The sequence below is a fragment of the Vulpes lagopus genome, chromosome 10, assembly GCF_018345385.1.
Source record: "Vulpes lagopus strain Blue_001 chromosome 10, ASM1834538v1, whole genome shotgun sequence".
Classification (NCBI taxonomy): domain Eukaryota; kingdom Metazoa; phylum Chordata; class Mammalia; order Carnivora; family Canidae; genus Vulpes; species Vulpes lagopus.
In genome coordinates this window covers 70,023,940-70,047,511 of record NC_054833.1, presented here as the reverse complement: position 1 = coordinate 70,047,511, position 23,572 = coordinate 70,023,940, and the positions used below count along the sequence as shown (strand labels likewise).

The window sequence follows — 23,572 nt, the reverse complement described above, 5'->3', positions numbered from 1 at the left end:
GGAAATTTTTGAAACCTTGCTTCACAACCTTGTGTGGGGATAATTTTTAGAAATGTTCTGTTTGTGCTTGAAAAGAGTGTATGTTCTGTAATTGTTAAATGCTGAGTTGTGATTATGTTTTTGGTTCAAATCTTCTATATGTATGTGAACTTTTTATCTGAAAGACATACAGTAATTGAGAGGCATGTTTAAATCTCCTACTTTAATAGGATACTTGTCAAGTTTCTAGTTTCTGCTTCATATATGTTGAGGTTATTTTATTAGGAGTATTCAAAATTAGAATTATTTTTATCTTCCTGTCATTATGAAGTGAACTTCTTTGACCCTAATAATGCCATTGGTTTAATTCTTTGCCTGTGGATGATATGCTTTTTTTTCTTCTGTTTTTAAAATCTTCTTTTAATATTTGATATTTTGGAGTATCAGTACAACACACTTAGTCCATTTCTTTTTTGTGCTTATTTATATATTTATTCCTATTTCTGAGACATTATGTCTTTTAAGAGCTTGAGAAAGTCCTTACTCTTTTTTTTTTTAAAGATTTTATTTATTTTTTCATGAGAGACACAGAGAGAGAGAGAGAGGCAGAGACACAGGCAGAGGGAGAAGCAGGCTCCATGCAGGAAGCCCGATGTGGGACTCGATCCCAGGACCCCGGGATCACATCCTGAGCCACTGAGGCACCCAGGCATCTCTCTCTCATATTTTATATCACATTTTTCTGTCCAATGTTTATTTTGTTTAATTTATCCAGATCTATGCTTCAGTTTATTAAATCTCTGTTCAATTATGACTTCTTTAAATTTAATGTTTACTTTTCAATTTCAACAATTATGTAAACATACTCTATTTTAGAGTTCTTTTTAGATGTTTTTGCAAATATGAGTCATCATTTTTAGTGAGGTGTTAAATCTTTTATTTAAATATTTCACGTATATGTTATATTCTATGTCTCACAATATAGCCCTAATAATATCTCAGTATCCACAGTCATCATGATGTAGATCTAGGCTTTGTTATTTCTTTTAATTCTCATTCATATGTCTTCTTTATTGGTTTGGTGTATTTCTACCAAACTCAATCTGAGGGAATTTTTTTAAAAGACTTTATTTATTTATTTATGAGAGACACACAGAGAGAGACAGAGACAGGCAGAGGGAGAAACAGGATCCCTGTAAAGAGCCCCACGCGGGACTTGATCCTAGGACCCTGGGATCAAGTGCTAAGCTGAAGGCAGAGGCTCAACCGCTGAGCTACCTAGGTGTCCCAATCTGAGGGAATCTTAAGACCCTAAATGGGATGTGCTTTCCATCAGAGAAAATTTGCGTTTGCTTATGATAGTAGCTATAAGACCTGGGATCACTTGAGAAAATTGAAATCCTTTTAACGGTCTTTGAGGAGGACCCAAGATTTAACAGACTCTAGATGCATGTGCTAATTTTGACATTTTTAAAAAGATTTTATTTATTTATTCATGAGAAACACACAGAGAGAAGCAGAGACACAGGCAGAGGGAGAAGCAGGCTCCATTCAGGGAGCCCGATGTGGGACTTGATCCCGGGACTCCAGGATCACGCCCTGGGCCAAAGGCAGGCGCCAAACCTTGAGCCACCCAAGGATCCCCTAATTTTGACATTTGCTTCTAGCATCTCTCCCTCTCTAATTTCAGATCACTTATCTGTCCATTTGTTATTCAGAGGAAGGCAAATTATCAGAGATAAAGAGGGACATTACATAATGATAAAGGGGTCAATTCTCTCAAAAAGGCATAACGATCATTAACATGTATGTGTCTAACCACAAAGCTTCAAAATACACAAGGCAAATACTAATGATTTAAATTTATTAATAAGGAGAAATGGAAAGTCTGCTCTGATACAGTAATTTCAGTTATTTTCCCATTACATATTTTTCCTTCTTAAGTTTTAAATATAAAAATGTCAGTCCTTTCTTAAAAAGAAAGAAGTCCTTTCCTTTTAAAGATTATGGTAAAGCAATGGGTTCTTCCACTAGAAAAAAGAAGGCATATACAACATAAACACTTTACATATCATTTCAAAGGGCACATATGTAACTTTATATATAATTTCACCAAGCACATATGCCACGAATATTTATCCAGGAATCCCCCAAAACAGAAACAAGAGTAAGAACCTCTGACTTAGCACTTAAGTTGCAGAAGCAAATAAACAATTGAGCCATACATACAGTAGTTTCTCAGCTTCTTCAGATTCCACAGAAACCATGATGGTTGGTAGGTTAAAAAATCTCAGTGTTTCCGTCTCTGTGAGTGTTATCTCTATAGTCTTTTGTAGGTCTTCTTTTGTTACAACTTTTTCAGGTGTTGCCCTTACAACTCGTAAATCTAAAATACATGACTTAATAAGAATCATTTATTAATTGTTATTTTCAATTTTCATTTTACCAAAACATCATGATGGATCATACATTGCAGATGGCTTTATGTGGTCAAAGAACATGTTGTGAGATATATTCAATCGCTCCAAAACTGGAGGAGATTATAATAATCCAATAATCCTCCTGTCTCCCTCTGATAGGATGATCTTCCATGATGCAACAGACAGTGCTGAATGCCTAAATTTTCATTACTAAGGGTTTCTCCCTTCCCTTGCTCTTTGCCTTAAGAAAATCAAGCGTTTAGGTTTCCTAGCCTCTCTTGAAGCTGGGGGTGATAAGAGAGTTCTGGCCAGTAAGATAACAGCAGAAATATATAGGAAAGAAGGTGGCTCCTGGGAAAACTTTTACTTTCCTGATAAATAAAGGTGCTACTGCCTTTCTTCCTCTCTCTGCCTTTACTGTAGATATATACTCAGAGCTGAGGTAGATATTTTGAGACCATGAAGAAAAAGCAAGAAGCAAAGTGTTAAGGAAACAGAATAGCAGCGCTGCCAATCCAGAGTCTGACAGTTAAGCCACAAAATCAAACCTAAAATCTACCCTTTAAGATCCTTTAATATGAGAAAAATAGGTGATTGTTTAAGCTAATGGTAGCTGGGTACTGTTACTTGTTAGAGTATTCCTTACATATCTTAACACCAAAGACTCTATCAAGCACTTTTCCAACTTTATGAATACTTATATTAACCCTTCCTTATCATCTGAGGAAGAGACACCCTTACTGCACTCCAAGGCGAATGTTCCTCAAGGAGTTATCCATTTCTTCCAGCACTTTTGATCATCCATTATTTCACCATTCTTCTATTTTCATTTTCATAATCCTTTAGCTCATATTTTATGCTCTGCCTGGAAGGAGCCACTCCTATTTGTTTTCCTGACAAATTACTAATCATTTTTTAAAACCCAGTTCAAAACTCAATAATGTTCTCTGTGAACTCTTTTTTTTTTTTTTTTTTTCCCATCTCAGAGGTGCGACTTTCAAAGTGCTCCCATCACATTCTGCTTATGTTCTATTAGGGCACTGATCACAGTGTATCAGAATGACTTGTCTCCTGAGTTAGAAGCAGAATACTTCTAAAGCAGGGTCTGTGGTTCCTGAGGCTGGTGGTGCAGGAATCACCTTGGGAACTTTACTACTACCCTGGTAATTCTCATGTAGCTACTCCTTAGGTCAGAATTTGGGAATCATTGCCATAGTTCTTTTGTCTCAAATACCTGACAAATAATAACCATATTTGCTAAAGAAATAATAGGCTGTTACTGAAATAAATTATAATATTTTCATTACCTGTAAAACTAGTCAGTTTTTCCCGTTTATACGAAGGTTCTTCTAGGTCTTCTGCTATTGATTCAGTAGTAGATAGACTTGATTTAGTAACTGTACTGCTTCCTAAAACTGACCTTCAATAAATGAAAACATGATTCTTTTATTTAGATGTTCTCATGGGTAATTAAATGTATAAATAATAACATTATCATGTTGAGAAATAAAATATACTATAATCACATAAGAAAAATTGATAAAAATAAACTACTTCTTTAAACACTGAGTTGGTTTGTAGTGTTCCTGAAGTAAAAAGTCATTATAAATGTATTTTAGAAATAAAATATGTCAAACCTATGTTTAAAGTGCTTCGATGGGTTCCCAATATATTTAGTATGAAAAGCTAAAGTACAGTCTACCTATCCAGTCTCTCCATCTTCATTATCACTCTTCTCTTCCCCATTCTCCTCAATCTTGTGGTGGTCTCTTAATTTACAGCCTCAGCCTGGAACTTCTTTTCACTTTTTACTAATTATTTGTCCATCATTCAAATCTCATCTTAACTGTGATTTATTCAATTTTATAAGATTTGAATAAAAGAAAATGTATATACTGGTTGGGAAATCAATACATCAAAGAATACAAAAATAATTTATTTAAACATATGAACTTAATATTCCTTAATGATATTATATACTTTTTTCCCTTTGTATTTATAAGTCCAACTGTCCTCCAAAAGGGTAGGTTCAAATTCCTGGAATATTCTTTGTTTTATAGAGCATTCCTATGGCTACTGTATGCAAATTTGGAGACAGACACTCGAATGACATATTTTCTCCTAAAATTTTGTCCTTAATTACACACTAAAATATTTCCTAATAATCTTTAGATTATTTTAGGACATACTGTTTTATTATTGCATAGATTGAACTTCTCTATTGTAAGCATTACTAAAATTTCAGTAAGTGTCTACATACAAAATACATGCATAACATTTCCTTTATAAAAAAAATTATGAGACAAAAAAGAAATCAAACCCTAGCAGAACAGGGATTTTCATGGAAGAATGAGGGGGTGGGACAGGGAGAAGGAAAGCTACTTCTTCCCATAAATTGCAACATAAAAGAAATTGAAGAAATACGTTCTGTGGTATGTGATGCTAGCCCCACGTTTTGATTCCTCAGGAGATCCTTAATAAAATCTATATATTTTCTCACAAATGTTTTGGTATGTCAGGGAACTCTTAAGTTATGCAAAGCTGTACATCTAAGTAAAACATGAGGAGAACATAGATATGACACACTAACGTAGAGTGGCATTGGGAGACTGAAGACAACATCTAAATTACATATATGCAATATGAAAAGATAGTACATATGATGTGAAACAGAATAATAGAATAATATACTCTACCTTGTAAACTGCCCTAACATACTAGGATTTAATGTATTCTGATAAAGGCTATAGGAAGATATATAGTCTGATGCATATGATCCTTCTTGTGATGTCAGTAGTTTATTTGGTTTAGCTGTACCCATATGTGGGTCTGGACGGTAAAGAGGTCGGGGAGTAACATCATCTCCTTGTGGATTAATTACCTGTGGAAAATGGTAATTTAAAATGAAATAAGAAAAAAAATGAAATAAGAAAAAGGATTTCTGAGTAACAGGTCCTAGAAAATAGAAATAAAAGTAGTAGAAAAAATGAATACATTGTTTCTAGCATGGAATGAACACGAAAAATTGAGTGAAAGATTTTATTCTTAAAAAATTTCTTAACTAGGCATACTTTTAAAAAGCGTCTTATTCATGTTTTTACCTCTATGCAAGTAATATTATTAATTTTGAGGGAATTCAAAAAGAAAAATAATTCACCCAGATTGTTAATATTTTTGTAAATTTAATTTCTTATGTATAAGCCTTAAAAAGCCCACATTTATTCATTCAATATTTTATTAGAAAATATTTCCCAATTTTTACATATTTTTGTTTTTGCCAATTCTTAATCTTTTCCATTTTGAAATTTAACACATACAGAAATACAGGTCTTACATTCAAGTTTTTAATCCATTTTTAGTTAGTTTTTGTATATAGTATATGTGGTCCAACTTCATTTTTTTGCCTGTGCCTTTCCAGGTTTTCTAACTCTACTTATTGAAGATAGTGTTTTTCACCAGTGTATATACTTTGCTCTTTCATTGTAATTTAATTGACCATATATGTGTGTATTTATTTTGGGGCTATTTAGTTCCATTGATCTATGCGTTTATATGCAAATACCATACTGTTTTAATTATGACAGTCCTGTAATATAGTTTGAAATCAGACTGGCTGATGTCTCCAGCTTTATTCTTTTCTAAGATTGCTTTAGCTATCTATAATCCTTTTAATATATTGTTGAATTTAATTTGTCAATATTGTTTAGGTTTTGTATCTATGTTCATTGCAGATATTGGTGTGTAATTTTCTTTTCCTGTGGTGTCCTTGTATAGTTTTGGTATTAGGGTAAGGCTGGCCTCAAAATAAATTTGGAAGAGTTTTCCCCTCTTCCTTTATTGGAAAAGTTTGAGATGGATTGATATTAGTTCTTTGAATGTTTGCTATAATTCACCAGTAAAACTGGTCATAGACTTCTGTTTGTTGGGAGGTTTTTGATTAGTGATTCAATCTCCTTAATAATAACTGGACTGTTCAGATTTTCTATTTCCTCATAATTCAATTTTGATAGGTTGTTCATTTCTAAGGATTTATACATTTCTTCTAAGTTGTCTAATTTGTTGGCATATATTTATTCATAATATTCTCTTATGATCCTTTGTATTTCTGTAGTATCAATTGTAACATCTCTCTTTTTAATTTTTTTTTATTTATTCATGAGAAGCAGAGGGAGAGACAGGCTCCCTGCAGAAAGCCTGATGTGGGACTTGATCCAGAACTCCAGGATTACATCTTTTTTTTTTTTTAAGACTTTTATTTATTCACTCATGACAGACACACACACACACACACAGACAGAGAGAGAGAGAGAGAGAGAGAGAGAGAGAGAGAGGGAGAGACACAGGCAGAGGGAGAAGCAGGCTCCATGCAGGGAGCCCGACGTGGGACTCGATCCTTGGTCCCCAGGATCACACCCCAAGCCAAAGGTGGCGCTAAACCGCTGAGCCACCTAGGCATCCCTCTCGTTTGTTTTTGATTTTATTCATTTGAACCTGATTTTGTTTATTTGAATCCCCTCTTTTTTTTTTCTTGGTGAATATAAAGATTTGTCAACTTTATCTTTTCAAAGAACCAGCTTTTAGTTTCATCGATCTTCTTTATTGTCTTTTCAGCCTCTAGTTCATTTATTTCTGCTCAAATCTGTTATTATTTTACTTCCACTAACTTTGGGCTTCACTTATTCTTTTTCTAGTCATTTGTTTCTTGAGATAGGTATCTCTATGAACTTCCCTTTTAGAACTGCTTTAGCTGCATCTCACAAATTTTGGTATATGTCCACTTTCATCTGTCTCAGGTATTTTTTTAATTTCTCTTTTGATTTCTTCTTTGACCCATTAGTTATTCAGTAGCATCTACATATTTTTTAACTTTCCAATTTTCTTTGTGTAATTAATGTCTAGTTTCCTAACATTGTGGCTGGGAATGGTGCTTGATATGATTTCAATTCTTTTTTTTAATTAAGACTCATTTTGTGGCCTAACATGTGATCTATCCTGGAAAATATTCCATGCGTACTTGAGAAGAATCTGTATTCTGTTGCTTTTGGTTGGTATCATCCTCTCTGGAGCTCCATTCATTTTCTTCATTCTTTTTTTCCCACTCTTGTTTTTGGGTTGCATAATCTCTATAGATCTATCCTCAAGTTTGCTAATTCTTCCTTCTGTCAGTTAAAATCTATTATTTATCTCCACTAGTGAATTTTTAAAGGTTTGACTAATGTACTTTTCTACTCCAGAATTTCCTTTTGGTTCTTTATAATTTTTTCTGGTGCAACTCAGAAACTGAATTTTATCTGATTAATTTTAATTGAGATATAACTGATACATAAGATTGTATCCACTTTAGGTATACAATATAATGACTTGATGTATGTATGTACTGCAAAATGATTACAATAATAAGTTTATTTAGGGCAGCCCGGGTGGGTCAATGGTTTAGCGCCGCCTTCAGCCCAGGGCGTGACCCTGGAGACCTGGGATCAAGTCCCACATCGGGTTTCCTGCGGAGAGCCTGCTTCTCGCTCTGCCTGTGTCTCTGCCTCTCTTTCTGTGTCTCTCATGAATAAATAAAATCTTTAAAAAATAATACATTTATTAAAAATCCATTACCTCAAGGGCACCTAGGTGGCTCAGTTGGTTAAGTGTCTGACTCTTGATTTTGGCTCAGGTCATGATCTCACGTGTTATAACACTGAGCCTCGCATCAGGCTCTGTGCCCAGCAGACAGTCTGCTTAGGGAGTTTCTCTCTTTGTCCCTTCCCTCACTTACTCACTCTCTAAAGTAAATTAAAAAATAAAATCCATCACGTCACGTAGTTACAAAATTATTTTTTGTTATGATGAGAACTTATTTTTTTAAAGATGTTACTCATTTTGGAGAGAGAGAGAGAGAGAAAGCCCTGGATGGGGAGGAGAGGCAGAGGGAGAAGAGAATCCCAAGCAGACTCCATGATGAGTGGGGAGCCTGTCTCAGGCCTGATCCTGGGCCCTTGACCATGACCTGAGCTGAAATCAAGAGTTTGCTGGCCAAACAACTGCCACCCAAGCACTCCATGATGAGAACTTTTTAAATTTTTTTTATTTTTACCTTTTTAAAAAGATTTTTATTTATTCATGAGAGAGAGAGAGAGAGAGAGGCAGATATCACATCTTCTTTATCCATTCATCAATTGATGACTAATTCAATAATGCTGCTATAGACATTATGGTGCATGTATCCCTTTGAATTCGTATTTTTGTATCCTTTGGACAAATACCTATGAGCGCAATTGCTGGATTGTAGAGTAGCTCTATTTTTAGCTTTTTGAGGAAACTCCATACTGCTTTCCAGAGTGGCTGCACTGGTTTGTATTTTGAACAGTACATGAGGGTTTCTCTACATGTTGTCAAAAACAGTTGTTCCTTATTTTGTTGATTTTAGCCATTCTGACAACTGTGAGGTGATGTCTCCTGGTAGCTTTGATTTATATTTCCCCAGTGATCAGTGATGTTGAGTCTCTTTACTGATTTTTTTCTGAATTGGATGTGACAGTCATCATGCTTCCTTTTATTTCTTTAATCATGGTTTCTTTAGTCCTATAAAGACATTTATAAGGACTTCTCTTAAAACTCTTTTTGTTAAGTCTAACATCTGCTTCTTCCCACAGTTTCTATTGCCTTTTCTTTTTCTTGAGTATAGGTCATATTTTTCTATTTCTTTGTATGCCCTATGTTTTGTTGGAAACTGGAGATTTTAGATAACATATTGTAGTAACGCTAGGTATTGCTATCTCCGTCCTTTCTAAAACTTGTAATTTCTATTTGTTTATTTGTTTAATTACCTAGATCACTTTGTGAGATCTATTTCCCCGTAAAGGGTTGAACTGTGCCCCGCAAAGAAGATATGTTGAAGTCCTCACCTCCAGTACCTCAGATTGTGGAAAAAGAACTTTGCAGACTTAACCACGTTAAGATGAGATCATTAGGGTGAGAACCTAATCCAGTATGACTGATGTCTTTATAAAAAGGGGACATTTGGACATAGATACACATACAGGTAAGACATCATGAAAATACATGGGGAGAACACAATGTGAAGATAGAGAATTGAAGTGATAGATAAGAAATGTCTAGTCTAGGACTACCAGAGCTGGAAGAGAAATTAACCCTTCTCTATTATATTTAGAGGGTACATATCCACACTAACACCTTGATTTCAGACTTCTGTCCTCCAGAATTGTGAGACAATGGACTTCTATTGTTTTAAGTCATATACTTAAAATATATACTTAAGTTCATGGTACTTTGCTAATGGAGCATGTGCCCTCTCCCGTCATTTATCCCAACACAATGTTAACCCTCTGATGTTGCTTCTCAGGGACTAGCTGCTTTGGGTATCCTCACATCCATCCTGGGATGACAATGGTACTGGTAGGGCTGTCTACTACTTTTTAATACACTTAGCTGTTACACTGATTGCTGATTGCTCTACTGTTTTTTTTTTTTTTAGCAGTGCCCTGGGGCACAAATTCTCTAATCCAATCAAATTGTGACTACTTCCAGGGAATAATTTCTGAGGTCAGTTTGGTATTAATTCTCACTCCAAAATGCTCCTCCTAGCTGCCTTATTCCCAGGGTCTCTGTTAACCAGCCAGCCTACAGTCTAGAGTGAGTCTTCATTTGATCCATGAATCTAAATCAATTCCCATTCGCCACAACCTCTTCTAGTTTTTTTTGTTTTGTTTTAAAGATTTTATTTATTTATTTGAGAGAGAGAGAGCAGGCAGAGGCAAGGGAAGAAGCAGACTCCCTGCTGAGCAAGGAGCCCCATGTAGGGCTCCATGACCTGAGATTATGACCTGAGCCGAAGGCAGACATTTAACCAACTGAGCCACCCCGGCGCCCCTACCTCCACCGTTTTTGAGTGTACTCGTAGGTTCAAACTTCTCCATGCTCTATTGCAAGTGTAGTTAGTTCCTTTTGGAAGATATTAGAAGCTATTTGTTTGACAATTTGCTTCTTCCCTCAGATAAGATCTCTGTACCAGGTCTCTGAATGTGGGAGTGGAAATGATAGTAAGCTTCTCTACGAGTGACAGCCTCACTCTAGATGTTAAATGCTTCTTGGAGGGGGCAGAGCAGTAACCTGAAATATTTTCAGCTTACTTTTCCTGACATGGAACCATTATGTCATGATCCAGGGAAGACCTCAGTATTCTCAGTGTGCCACACTCAAGGTAGAATTCATCAGTGGTGATTAGGCAAAAGAAAGGAGTCCATATCTCTCACCTGCTCCCACCTAGAACTTGGCTTCAGCAACAGGTATTTGGGGGCAGGATGAGAAATGCTGAAGTTCTGCTTTTGGAAAAGAAAGCCCTATACATGGGAGCTAAGGGGAAGGGGAACCTTGTGTTCTCGGCTGCAAGCAGTCTAGAGTGGAATATATACCTTGCTAGGCTGGGAGGGAAGCAGTGGTCTTGGCTCAAATGCCACAGCTTTCTTATAAACTGTCATAGACGTTCTTAAATGATTCTTTGTTTACTGTTTGCCCTTAGGTCCATTTCCTGAGGCATTAAATCCTTGTTTTTAAAAAATAACTTTCATCAGTTTCACTTGAGCTGGGCATTGGAGATCTTCATGCCATCATGCAGGAAACGTTGAACTAATTATCTTTTTAAAAAATTGTAGTAAATACAGAATGCATAAAATTTATCATCTTAACCATTTTTAAGTTCTTTCACATTAACTACTTTCACACTGTTGTGCAACCATCACCACCATCCATCTCCAGAATCACTTTTATCTCATAAAACTGAAACCATAACCATTAGAAAAATAACTTCCCTGTAAAAACATCCCCTGGTAACCACTATTCTGCTTTCTCTGAATTTTATTCTAGGTATCTCACATAAGTGGAATCATACACTTTGCCTTTATGTGACTGGCTTATTTCAATTAGCGTAATATCATCCATATTGTAGCAAGTGTTGGAATTTCATTTCTTCTTCAAGCTAAAAATTTTCCATTATGTGTGTATATATACACACATATTTTTTTTTCATTCATCTACTGATGAAAACTTGGGTTGCTTCCACCTTTTAGTTATTGTGAATTACACTGCTGTGAACGTAGGTGTATGTTCAAGTCTCTGCTTTTAATTCTTTTGGGTATAGACCAGGAAGTAGAATTACTGGATAATAAGGTAATTCTATTTTTAATTTTTTGAGGAATCACAATACTGTTTTCTGTAGTGGTTAGACTATTATACATTCCTATTAACAGTGCACAAAGTTTTTAAATTCTCTAGATCTTCACCAACATTTGTTATTTTCCATTGTTGTGTTTTTAGCTATCCTAACGGGCCTTAGCTGGTATCTCATTGTTCTTCTGTTCTGCATTTCCCTAATGATTAGTGATGCTGAACATTTTTTCATGTGCTGTTGGCTATTTGTGGATCTCCTCTGGAAAAATATTGAATTCTTATCCATTTTTTTTCTTTTTTTTTTTTTTTAATTTTTCTTTATTTATTATAGGCACACAGTGAGAGAGAGAGAGAGAGGCAGAGACATAGCCAGAGGGAGAAGCAGGCTCCATGCACCGGAGCCCGACGTGGGATTCGATCCTGGGTCTCCAGGATCGCGCCCTGGGCCAAAGGCAGGCGCCAAACCGCTGTGCCACCCAGGGATCCCCCTTATCCATTTTTTTAATTGGACCACTTATTATTGAGTTATAGAAGTTCTTTGTATCATCTGAACATTAACTTCTTATCAGATAGATAATCTTTAAATATATTTTCCTAATTCTGTCAGTTGCTTTTCACTGTTGTTGTTTCCTTTGATGCACAGAAGTTTCTAATGTTTGATGTGTAGTTCATTATATCCATTTTTTTCTTTTGCTGTATGTGCTTTTGCTGTTATATTTTAAAAAATCCAAAGTCAAGAAGGTTTTCCCTTATGTTTTCTTCTTTTTTTTTTTTTAAAAAAAGATTTTATTTATTTGAGAGAGAGAGAGGGAGAGCGCATGCACACACACTAATGAGCAGGGTGAAGAAGCAGACTCTGTGCTGAGCAAGGAGCCCAACTTGGGGCTCTGTTTCAGGACACTGAGATCATGACCCAAGCCAAAATCAAGAGTTGAACACTTAACCAACTGAGTCACCCAGGTGCCACTCTTCTAAGAGTTTTATCATTTTAGCTGTTAAGAGCTTGATACATTTGGAGTTATTTTTGTATACAAGTCCTATATCATTCTTTTGCATGTAGATATCAAGTTTTTCCAACATCTTTGTTGAAAAGACTCTCCTTTCCCTATTAACATAGAATTAGCATGCTTGTCAAAAATCATTTGAACATATATGTAGGGGGTTATTTCTGGGCCCTCTATTCTATTCCATTGATTCATATATCTATATTCATATATATTTTCTATCCTACACCTTTGCTGAATTTATTCTAAGTTTTTGGCTTTTTTGTTTTGTTTTTTTAATGTGGAATCTTTGGGGTTTTCTACATACTAGATCATGTCATCTGTGAACTGAAATTTACTTTTTCCTTTCCACTTTGGATTTTTCTTTTTTCTTCTTGACTAATTGCTCTGGCTAGGACACCCACTACTATGTTGAGAAGCAGCAAAAGTGGGCATCCTTGCCTTGTTCCTGATCTGAGAGGAAAAGCTTTCAGTCTTTCATCACTAACTCTGTTAGCTGTAGTTTTTTCAGAATGCCCTGAGGAAATCCTTTCTCTTTCAGATTAGCTAAATGGTTAAATATTTTTTATATATATAATGATATTAAACTCTTTTAAATGCTTTTTCTTTACCCGATCTAATGATCCCATAGATTCTCCCTTCCCAGTCTACTAATATGGCAAGTAGTATTGGTATTTATTTATTTATTTATTTATTTAAATGCTTTCAGTATTTTTATTTTTTAATTTTAAAAAATTTTATTTAAATTCAATTTGCCAACATATAGTATAATACCCAGTGCTCATCTCATCATGTGTCCTTAGAGCCCACCACCCAATTACCCTATCCCCCTACTCACGTCCTGTTCTGCAACCCTTTGTTTGTTTCCCAGTTAGGAGTCTCTCATGGTTTGTCTTCCTCTCTAATTTTTCCCACTCAGTTTCCCTCTTTTCCCTTATTAGTATTGATTTTTATTTTTTATTTTTTTATTTCATTTTTTTAAAAAAAGATGTTATTTATTTATTCATGAGAGACAGAGAGAGAGAAAGAGAGAGAGGCAGAGACACAGGCAGAAGGAGAAGCAGGCTCCATGCAGGGAGCCTGATGTGGGGCTCGATCCCGGGACTCCAGGCTCATGCCTTGGGCCGAAGGCAGGTGCTAAACCACTGAGCCACCCAGGGATCCCCTAGTATTGATTCTTAAATGTTGCAACAACCTTGCATTCATTATCCTCAGTTGGTCATGATGCACTATCCCTTTTACATATTGTAACACCATATAGTACGTATTCATTGCATGTATATATGTATAATACATACATATTACATATAATGTATATATAACATGTAATTGTGGACTGAATGTTCATGTACACTCAAAATTCATGTTGGCTTCCTAATCCCAATGTGATGGTATTGGAAGGTAGAACTTTGAGAGGTAATTAGATCATGAAGGTGGAGACCTTATGAATGGGATTCATGCCCTTCTGAGAAGAGGCCAGAGAGTTAGCTAAATCTCTTTCCGCCATGTGATATATAGAGAACACATTAAGAAATTAGCAGTCTGCAACCTGGAAGGATCCTTACCAGAACTCAACCATGCTCGCATTCTAATCTTGGGCTTCCAGCCCTAGAACTGTAAGAAATAAATTTCTTTGTTTACAAGCCAACCAGTCTATAGTACTTTGTTATAACACCCTGAGTTGACTAAGATAATGGTACATGTAATATACATTCAAATATATAGTATTCATTTATTAAAATTAGTGTGTTTTCATTTTTTAGCTATTATAAACAAAGATGCTATAAACACTTGTACTAGAGTTTTTTATAAACATATACTTTCTTTTCTCCTGAGTAGATACCTTGAAGCGGAATGGCTGGATGATATAATAGGTATATATTTAACATTGAATAAACAACCATGGTTTTTCATTTTCCATTCCTACCAGCAGTGTATAAGAATTCTGGTTCCTCCACATACCTGCCCACATTTGGTATGGATGCTCTTTCAATTTTAACCATTCTAATAGGCATATAGCAGTATCTCATGGTTTCAATTTGCATTTCCCTAATGATTAATGCTCATCATCTTTGATGTGCTCATTTGCTATCTTTATATGTGCTTTGTTGAAGTATTTGTTCAAATGTTTTGCTTATTTTATTTTATTTTATTTTTTAAAGATTTTATTTTATTTATTCATGAGAGAAGAGAGACACAGGCAGAGGGAGAAGCAGGCTCCACGCAGGGAGTCCAACGTGGGACCCGATCCCCGGACTCCAGCATCACGCCCTGGGCTGAAGGCAGGTGCTAAACCGCTGAGCCACCCAGGGATCCCCTGTTTTGCTTATTTTAAATATTATGTTGCCTTAATATTGTTTTGAGAATTGTTTATATATTTTGAATACAAATACTTTAGCAGACATATGCTTTATAAATAATTTTTCCCACTGTATGGCTTTTTTTTTCATTCTTTTAGCAATATCTTTCTAAGACCAGAAGCTTTAATTTTGATGGAGTCCAATTTATCAATGTTACCTTTAATGGACTGTGATTTTTGTGTCATATCTAAAAAAAAAAAAGTCAATGCTTAGCCCATTCAGATTTATATATTAATTACATGCTTGTCTGTATATATATACTAAACTTTGATTAAAAGTTAAAAAATTTAATTCTTAGTTTTCTAATGAGATAACCAATTTTGTGACAATTCATTTTATATTTTCTAGAGTACATTGCAAAGACGAATGGATATTAGCTTTACTATCTATAACTGGGTTAGCTATTCTTAATACCATAATCAACTAGTTCTTGGTCACGAGTAGACTTTCCTTACTCAACTCTAATGTTCTCATTATTAGAAATGAATTCTAGGAATCAAGAGCCAATATTACGCTGTAAGATATGTAGTAAATACTCTAACAAAATTAACATATCATTATTAGAAGTGAGTTGATTATTTCAAAGCAGTATATTTTTTACTTTAACATTTTAGTCAAGGTCTTTATGGTATCATTTTCAATTTAAACTCAGAATTCTAAGGAACATTACCTGTATGACTGTCTTTGGGGTAGAAATATTCATTTTTTCTGTTTTTATCTCAGGTAGAATTGTCATGGTTTTTGACATAGCCATTCTACTTTGGTTTGCACCAACATAGCTTTTTGTGAAGCCTCCTCTTGCGGTGTTAATAAAGCTAATAGATTTCTTGGCCTGTGGGCCAACGCTCCTATATTAAGAAAAGAAAACATAAGACAAAGGATCATGACAGAAGGAAAAATAACCAACAACAAAATAGCAGACTTTCATTAGAAACATGGAAACAATCTGAATACATAAATAAGAAATAATAGCTACTTGAGAGTTCATTATGTGTAAGCATAGTTCTAGAATGTTTACATTCATTATGTCACTTTTTTCTCATGACCCTTAAGAGGTTGCTGTATCATTTTATATAAAATCACAGAGGCTTAAGAGAGAAATATTCCTCCGAGAATTGAAATTTGAACCTAAGCAGTGTGATCCAAAGTCTATAGTGATTTCTCTGGGTCTCAGTTTCTTTATTTGTGAGATGGGGATATTAATAGTTCCCTATTCATAGATTATTATAAGGATTAAATGGATTAATTTGTATATTATGGTTAGGAAGTCCCTTGAACATAGTACGCATAAGTGAGTATACAGTGCAGCCACATAGGCATAATGAAGCATGAGAAATAAAACCTGGAAAGAATATCGTGTTCTTGTCTCAACAATTACATAATTTTTAATAAGAAGAGAAGATAAAATCAAAGTGTTTGCATCCTGGAGAAAAAAATATGATTTTACTTTTGTATACTCTGCAAATTCCTTAACTCAAAACCCTATCTTGTCATTTCTTTGTTCTGGTACTGATTATACTGTGGATTTCTATAAAATAAGGATGATATTCTCTTAGATTATAAAAAGAAAATCTGTTTCCAAAGAAAACATTTTATTTTTCCATTATTATTTTTTAATTTTAATTTTAAGTAGGCTCCACACCTAACGTGTGGCTTGAATTCATGATCCTGAGATCAGGAGTTGCATGCTGTACTGACTGAGCTAGCCAGGCACTCCCCTGCCCTCTCCCCCCATCTCGCCCCCCAAAGAAAACATTTTAAATAGTACTTTTGCTTTCAAAACATAAAAGATCAGACAAGAATGAAATATTTTTAAATGGCAACCATCAATCCATTTTTCATATTTTATTTTTCATAGCTTTTATTACTATTTGATACATTGTTCTTGTTGTCCACTCCTCTACTAGAATGTAAGCATCTTCAGGGCAAGAACTTTGGTCTTGTTAATTGATATATTCCTAGAACCCACAACAGTACCCAGTATATTGTGGTCACTAAAGAAGGATTGTTTAAATAAATGGATTCCATTCATGTAGTATTTCAAATTAACATTCTTCTAAAGTATTTTACTCTATTCTCCCTCCTTCAGTGTCTAAATGACTTCACCTTCAACATCTCTAAGAAAGTAAGATCAGGTGAAAGCTCCTTAAATTATTTCTCTATTGTCATGTTTTTCTTTCATATCCTACAAACACTTCTAAATTCATCTTTCTTTTTTCAGCAAGAGTTGCCATTCCTATCTAAGGCTCATCTTTCTACTTATGCTCTGAAAATCTGTCTGTTACTACTTTCTCAGGGACTTTTGTCCATCAATAATTTCCTGTCTGCTACATATTACTTCCTATTTTTTCCCTTTGAGCATATAATTATGCTCCAGTCACCCCATCAACTTAAAAATCCTTTTTTAGCTATGTCTTCCTCTATGTGTTACTTTATATACCCTTCCTTTCATATTCCAACTCTTTAAGTAGTCAAGAATACTACTTCCTTATTCCTCTTATCTGCTCCATAATTCACTACAATCTAGCTCTAACTCTTCTATCCTACTGCATAGAGACTACTTTCATTAAAATCACCTAGTCCTTCAACTTGTCAAATACAAAGACTCTTTTCAGTACTTATCTTTGTATCATTTGACAGTTGACCCTTCCTTCTTCTGTGAAGCCATCATCTCCTATTCTTCAATGTCTTTGGGACCTCTAACCACTTGACCCTTCCATTTTCTACTAATTAGTACTTTTAGGTTTTTCTTCTCTATTTAATCCAAAATCCACAATTCATCAAATGAATCACCCTTTTACCATTACCTTCAACTTGTATTTGCTTTCTCCTTGACCTTTGCCCCTTCTATCCTTACAAAAGCTAGTCTCCTTCTATTTTTCCTTTATTAGTTTCCTCTTTTGAAAATTATACTCTGGCTCAAACCTCAGTTATCCAGTTGTTCCCTCCCTCTCTCTCCCTGTCTCTACACACACACACACACACACACACACACACACACACACACAGACCTTGAGTATATGTAAAAACTCAGGGTTTCAATGATTTATATTATATTCTACTTCCTTATGGCAGTCTACCATCAGCACCACCTCCTTTCTTCCATTCCCTGAAGATTTTATATCCTAAATTACTGAACCTTTCTCACATAATCTTGTTCTCCTTGCCATGTCAGCTATTTATTCTCATGGTCATACATTTGACCTTGTCCCTAGCAAGGTCAACTGTCACTTCCTATTTTTGCAGCTTATACCCCCCCCCTTTTTTTTAATGATTTTTCTTGGGTAACTTACTCTTTTTTTTTTTTTTTTTTTTGAGAAAGAGAAAGAGAAACCATGCAAGCAGGAGGGGAGGAGGGAGGAAGGGGCAGAGGGAGAGGGAAAGAAAGAATCTTAAGTAGGCTCCATGATCAGCACAAAGCCTGACATGGGGCTGGATCTCACAACCCTGAGATCATAACCTGAGCCGAAATCAAGAGTCAGATGCTTAACTGAATGAGCCACCCCGGTGCCCCTACACCTTCTTAATACCCAATTTCAAACAACTCTATTTCACTCCCTTCAACTCCATTATCACCTTTAAGCCCTTGATTCTACCCTGCTTTACTCCCTTACTCAACCCTCTCACATAATCTCTTTTCCCCTGAGCTTAAGGTTAATAAATATAATTCATAGTTAATTAGGCATACTTTGGACATGTTGCAGGTTCAGTTTTAGGCTACCACAATAAAGCAAATAGCACAATAAAGTGAGTAAAATGAATTTTTTGGTTTCCTGGTGCATATAAAGTTTTGTTTACACTGTATTGTAGTCTATTAAATGTGCAATAGCCTTATGTCTAAAAACACAATATACATAATTAAAAAATACTTCATTGCTAAAAAATGCTAACCATCATCTGAGTTTTCAGTGAATCATAATCACTGATCACAGTTCACAATAACAAATAATTAAAAAGTTTAAAATATTGCAAGAATTACCAAAATGTAACAGCCACTAAGTGAGCAAATGCTTGAAATGTGAGCAAATGCTTGAAAAATGGCACCTAGCTTGACACAGGGTTGCCATAAACCTTCAATTTATAAAATTCACAGTATCAACAAAGTGCCATAAAGTGAAATGCAATACAATTAAACCTGCATTATAACCCTTACAGTCTCATCTTCCTTCTCCTTTTTAAAATTCACTACACTGGGATCCCTGGGTGGTGCAGCGGTTTAGCGCCTGCCTTTGGCTCAGGGCGCGATCCTGGAGACCTGGGATCAGGCTCCAGGTGCATGGAGACTGCTTCTTCTTCTGCCTATGTCTCTGCCCCCTCCCCCCCACCTCTGTGTGACTATCGTAAATAAATAAAAATTAAAAAAATAAATAAAATTCACTACACTTGCTGGCAAAACCAAAACTTTGTTTAATTCCAATTATCTTCTAACTTTGAGCCTACACCTGTATATTAACCACATCTCTATCTTTTGTAAACTTGATATTCTACCATTTGCAACACATGTTTATGCCCAACACATCTTGTTCTGGACAAACTGATATGCTCAAGCACTGTGCCTGATTTCCTGCCTATCTTGTCACCTCCTCCCCTCCCATGGGCACAATTTCCCAATGCAAACCAGTCTATGCCCAACTGCCCCCTTTATCAGGCCCTCACACTCTGGGCCACTATATACACCTTCCCTAATCGCCCTATAGCCAGGTACCAGACAACTAAGGATGGTCTCTATGTTTCAGAACCCACTGATATTATTCAAACTAGCAATCTTAAGCCTGCTTATCATGCCTTACCTGTACCCTCCCACCAAAACCATAAAAAACATGGGACCACAGTTTCTCCCTTTCCCTCTTCCTGATGTCTGTCTGACCCCAGTGCTTTCCCACGTAGTCCCCTGTGGGACTGCCTGCCCTCTCCTCTTGAAAACTATGAGTAACAGACTATTTTTTTCAGTGGCAATCATCTCCTAATCTGCTGACCTAATACTTCAAGTTTTCTATTAATATGATAGATTTTAATTCAACTTCTGCAGCTAAATGAAGCTGGAGAAAAAATATCTGACCATGATGCCAGATCTCATTTTAAATTATGGATCATTAACTTAAAGTGTCTTTAATGTGCCAGCAATTATACTGTGGTACAAATCACTTTTTACTACACCTTCTAAGGCCACTATTTCATACTTCTCTCTACTTGATTGTCAACATCTACTCTCCTATCTTTTTTTTTTTTAAGGTTTATTTATTTATTTATGATAGACAGAGAGAGAGAGAGAGAGAGAGGCAGAGACACAGGCAGAGGGAGAAGCAGGCTCCATGCCAGGAGCCCGACGCGGGACTCGATCCCGGGACCCCAGGATTGCGCCCTGGGCCAAAGGTAGGTGCCAAACCGCTGAGCCACCCAGGGATCCCCTACTCTCCTATCTTTACTTTCAGCTAATTAAGTGAGAAAATTGAGCTAATCAGGTAACTTTCAAATATTTCCACTGTTACTACTTTGCACCTGATTATATCTATGACTACATTCCTTATTTCTCTCTTGTTACTTTGGATGAATTAGCTATGATTCCAGCTTAGGTCAATTCCTCTACTCATGTACTGGATTCCATTACTTTCTACCTATTCAAGGACATTGTTCTAGTAATTCTCTCATGCATCATGAGCTTTTCTCACTCTACTGCATTATTCCTTTTAGCAGATAAATATGCCATTATTTCTCCTATCTTAAAAAATTTCTCTTGATTCCATCGCTCTACCTACCATCCCATTCATTTTTTCCTTTAATTATAGCAACTCCTTTGAAAGAACTGTCTGTACTTATTGTTTCTAATTCCAGTAAAGTTTTAGCTCTTATCATTCTTAAACCTGATCCAGTAAAGTTTCAGCCCTTATCATTCCACCAAAAGAATTCTTGCCAAAGTCCTGTTACCTCCATAATATTAATTGCCAATGTTCTCATCTTACTTATCAGCAAAATTTACCCAGTTGCTCCTTCTTTGTTCTTTTTTTTCCTTCTTCGTTTTTTTCCTTCCTTCCTTCTTTCCTTCCTTCCTTCCTTCCTTTCTTCCTTTCCCTCCCCCTCCCCTTCCCCTTTCCCTCCTCCTCCTCCTCCTCCTCCTCCTCCTCCTCCTCCTCTTCTTCTTCTTCAACTTGGATTGCAAGATACATTTGTTATCTGGCGCTCTTTCTACTTTTTCTGCAGTGTTCATCCTTGGACTTCTTCCTATTTCTGTCCACACTCATAGCCTAGGTGAACTCATCCAATGCATGATTTAAATACCATCTATATGATAATGACTCCTAAATATATATCTCTAACTATACCATTCCTCTGAACCCTATACCCATATACCTACCTGCCTGCCTGACACCTCTGACTCAAAATTAGCAGGTGAAAAACTGAGCTCCTGACAATCTCACTCTCACCTTGTCCAGCAAACATACTCTTTTTGCAGTCTTCCCCCATTTGTTAAAGGTAATGCTATTTCAGTTGCTTGGGTGAGAAAATTTCAAAGTATATCCTGAGTCCAACCATTTTGTTATCACCCTTGTTGCCACCATCCTGGTACCAATAACTATTCTATCGTTCTTGGATTGTTGCAGTAGCCTTCTAATTTATCTTCTTGCTTAACTTCAATCCCCTGACATCTATTCGCCATATGGCAACCAGAGTGATCCTTTAAAACACAAGTTAGATCATATCACTACTATGCTTAAAATCCTCAATCTGTTTACCATCTCATAAAGCCTAAGTCCTTATTATGACCTAAAAGTTCTACATGTATCCAGTTAGGTCTCACTTCATGTTCAATACTCTTTCTCTTGTATACTTAGCTCTTGTCACACTGGCATCCTTGATATTGCCAGGTATATTTCCCTATTGAAGCCTTTGCCCTTGCTGTTCCTTTTGCTTAAAATGCTCTTCACATGAAATGTACATATGTAACATCCTTTCTTCAGGTCTTTACTTAAAACCACTTTTTTAGTATAGCCTTCCCAGGCTCTCCTATCTAAAATGCCAAATACTCCTCTCAAATATTTCATATCCCCTTGCTTTATTTTTCTCCTTAGGACTTACTACCCAACATAATGCATCTTTTATTTAAATATATTATGAGTTAGCTGTTTATCCCCCACTTAGAATTTAAGTTCCATGAGGGTAAGGATTTGAGGCTGTTTTGTTCCCTACTGTATCCCTAATGTACTAAACACACAGTGGCTGCTTAATGATTATTTGTTGAATAAATAATCTGTAAGTCATTATATCTAATTCAAAACATGCAATTTCATACTTAGATGTTTAATAGCCTACTGGGTGGCTCCAGCTAAATATCTATAAGACACTCAAATGGACCAAGTCCAAGATGGCAGAGACATAAGAGACCTTAGTTTCATCTGGTCCAAGGAATTCAGCTAAATAGCTATCAAATCATTCTGATTATCTGCAAACTCAACTGGGGATCTAAGAAAAGAATACATGCAACTCTATAAATGGAGAACCAACTACTTTCTTCAAGAATGACAAGATGGAAAAACTCACCTCAAAAAAGAGAACAAGAGGAAGTACTGACTGCCTGGGACCTAATCAGCATGGATATAAGTAACATGTCAGTCAGAACTAGAATTCAGAATAATGATTATAAAGATACTACCTGGACTTGAAAAAAACAGAAGACACTAGACAATTGCCTTCTGGAGAAATAAGAGAACTAAAATCTAATCAAGTCGAAATGAAAAAGGCTATTAATGAAATGCAGTAAAAAATGGAGGCTCTAACTGCTAGGATAAATGAGCAGAAGAGAAAATTAGTGATATAGAAGACAAAATGATGGAGACTAAAGAAGCTAAGAAAAAAGACAACTACTGGATCACAAGGGGAGAATTTGAGAGATAAGTGATACCATAAGTGAAACAATGTTAGAATAATTAGGATCCCAGAAGAAGAGGAAAGGGGTGGTGGTGGCAGAAGATATATTGGAGCAAATTAGAACAGAGAACGTCCCTAACCGGGGGAAGGAAGCAGGAATTCAAGTCCAGGAGGTGCAGAGAACTCCCCTCATAATAAAAATAGGTCAACACCTTGCTATATGAGTGAAATTTGCAAATCTCAGAGATAAAGAGAAAAATCCTGAAAACAGCTTGGGACAAGAAGTCTCTAACTTACAAGGTTAGAAACATTAGGCTGGCAGCAGACCTATCTACAGAGACCTGGCAGGCCAGAAAGGACTGGCATTACACATTCAGGGTACTAAGTGAGAAAAATATGCAGCCAAGAATATTTTATCCAGCAGGGATGTTATTCAAAATAGAAGGAGAGATAAAAAGCTTCTAGGACAAACAAAAACTGAAAGAATTTGTGATCACTAAACCAACCTTGCAAGAAATATTAAAGGGGATCCTTTAAGTGAAGAGAGCCCAAAGGTAACATAGACTAGAAAGGAATAGAGACAGTATACAGAAACAGTGACTTTACAGGTAATACAATGGCACTAAATTTGTATCTTTCAATAGTTACTCAGAATGTAGATGGGCTAAATGCCCCAATCAAAGGATACAGGGTATCAGACTGGATAAAAAAGCAAGACCCATCGATATGTTGTCTGCAAGAGGCTCATTTTAGACCTAGACATCTTCAG

The 23,572-nt window shown here is 35.9% G+C and overlaps 1 protein-coding gene across 1 annotated transcript in view; it reads right to left on the bottom strand.

The window, feature by feature from the left end:
- The window catches only part of DNAI4 (dynein axonemal intermediate chain 4), a 100,115-nt gene that overhangs the window by 65,668 nt on the left and 10,875 nt on the right, over positions 1-23,572 (bottom strand). The window contains 4 exon segments of the mRNA XM_041770198.1: positions 2,209-2,365; positions 3,707-3,819; positions 5,096-5,280; positions 15,611-15,788. Coding sequence (XP_041626132.1) covers positions 2,209-2,365; positions 3,707-3,819; positions 5,096-5,280; positions 15,611-15,788 — 633 coding nt within the window.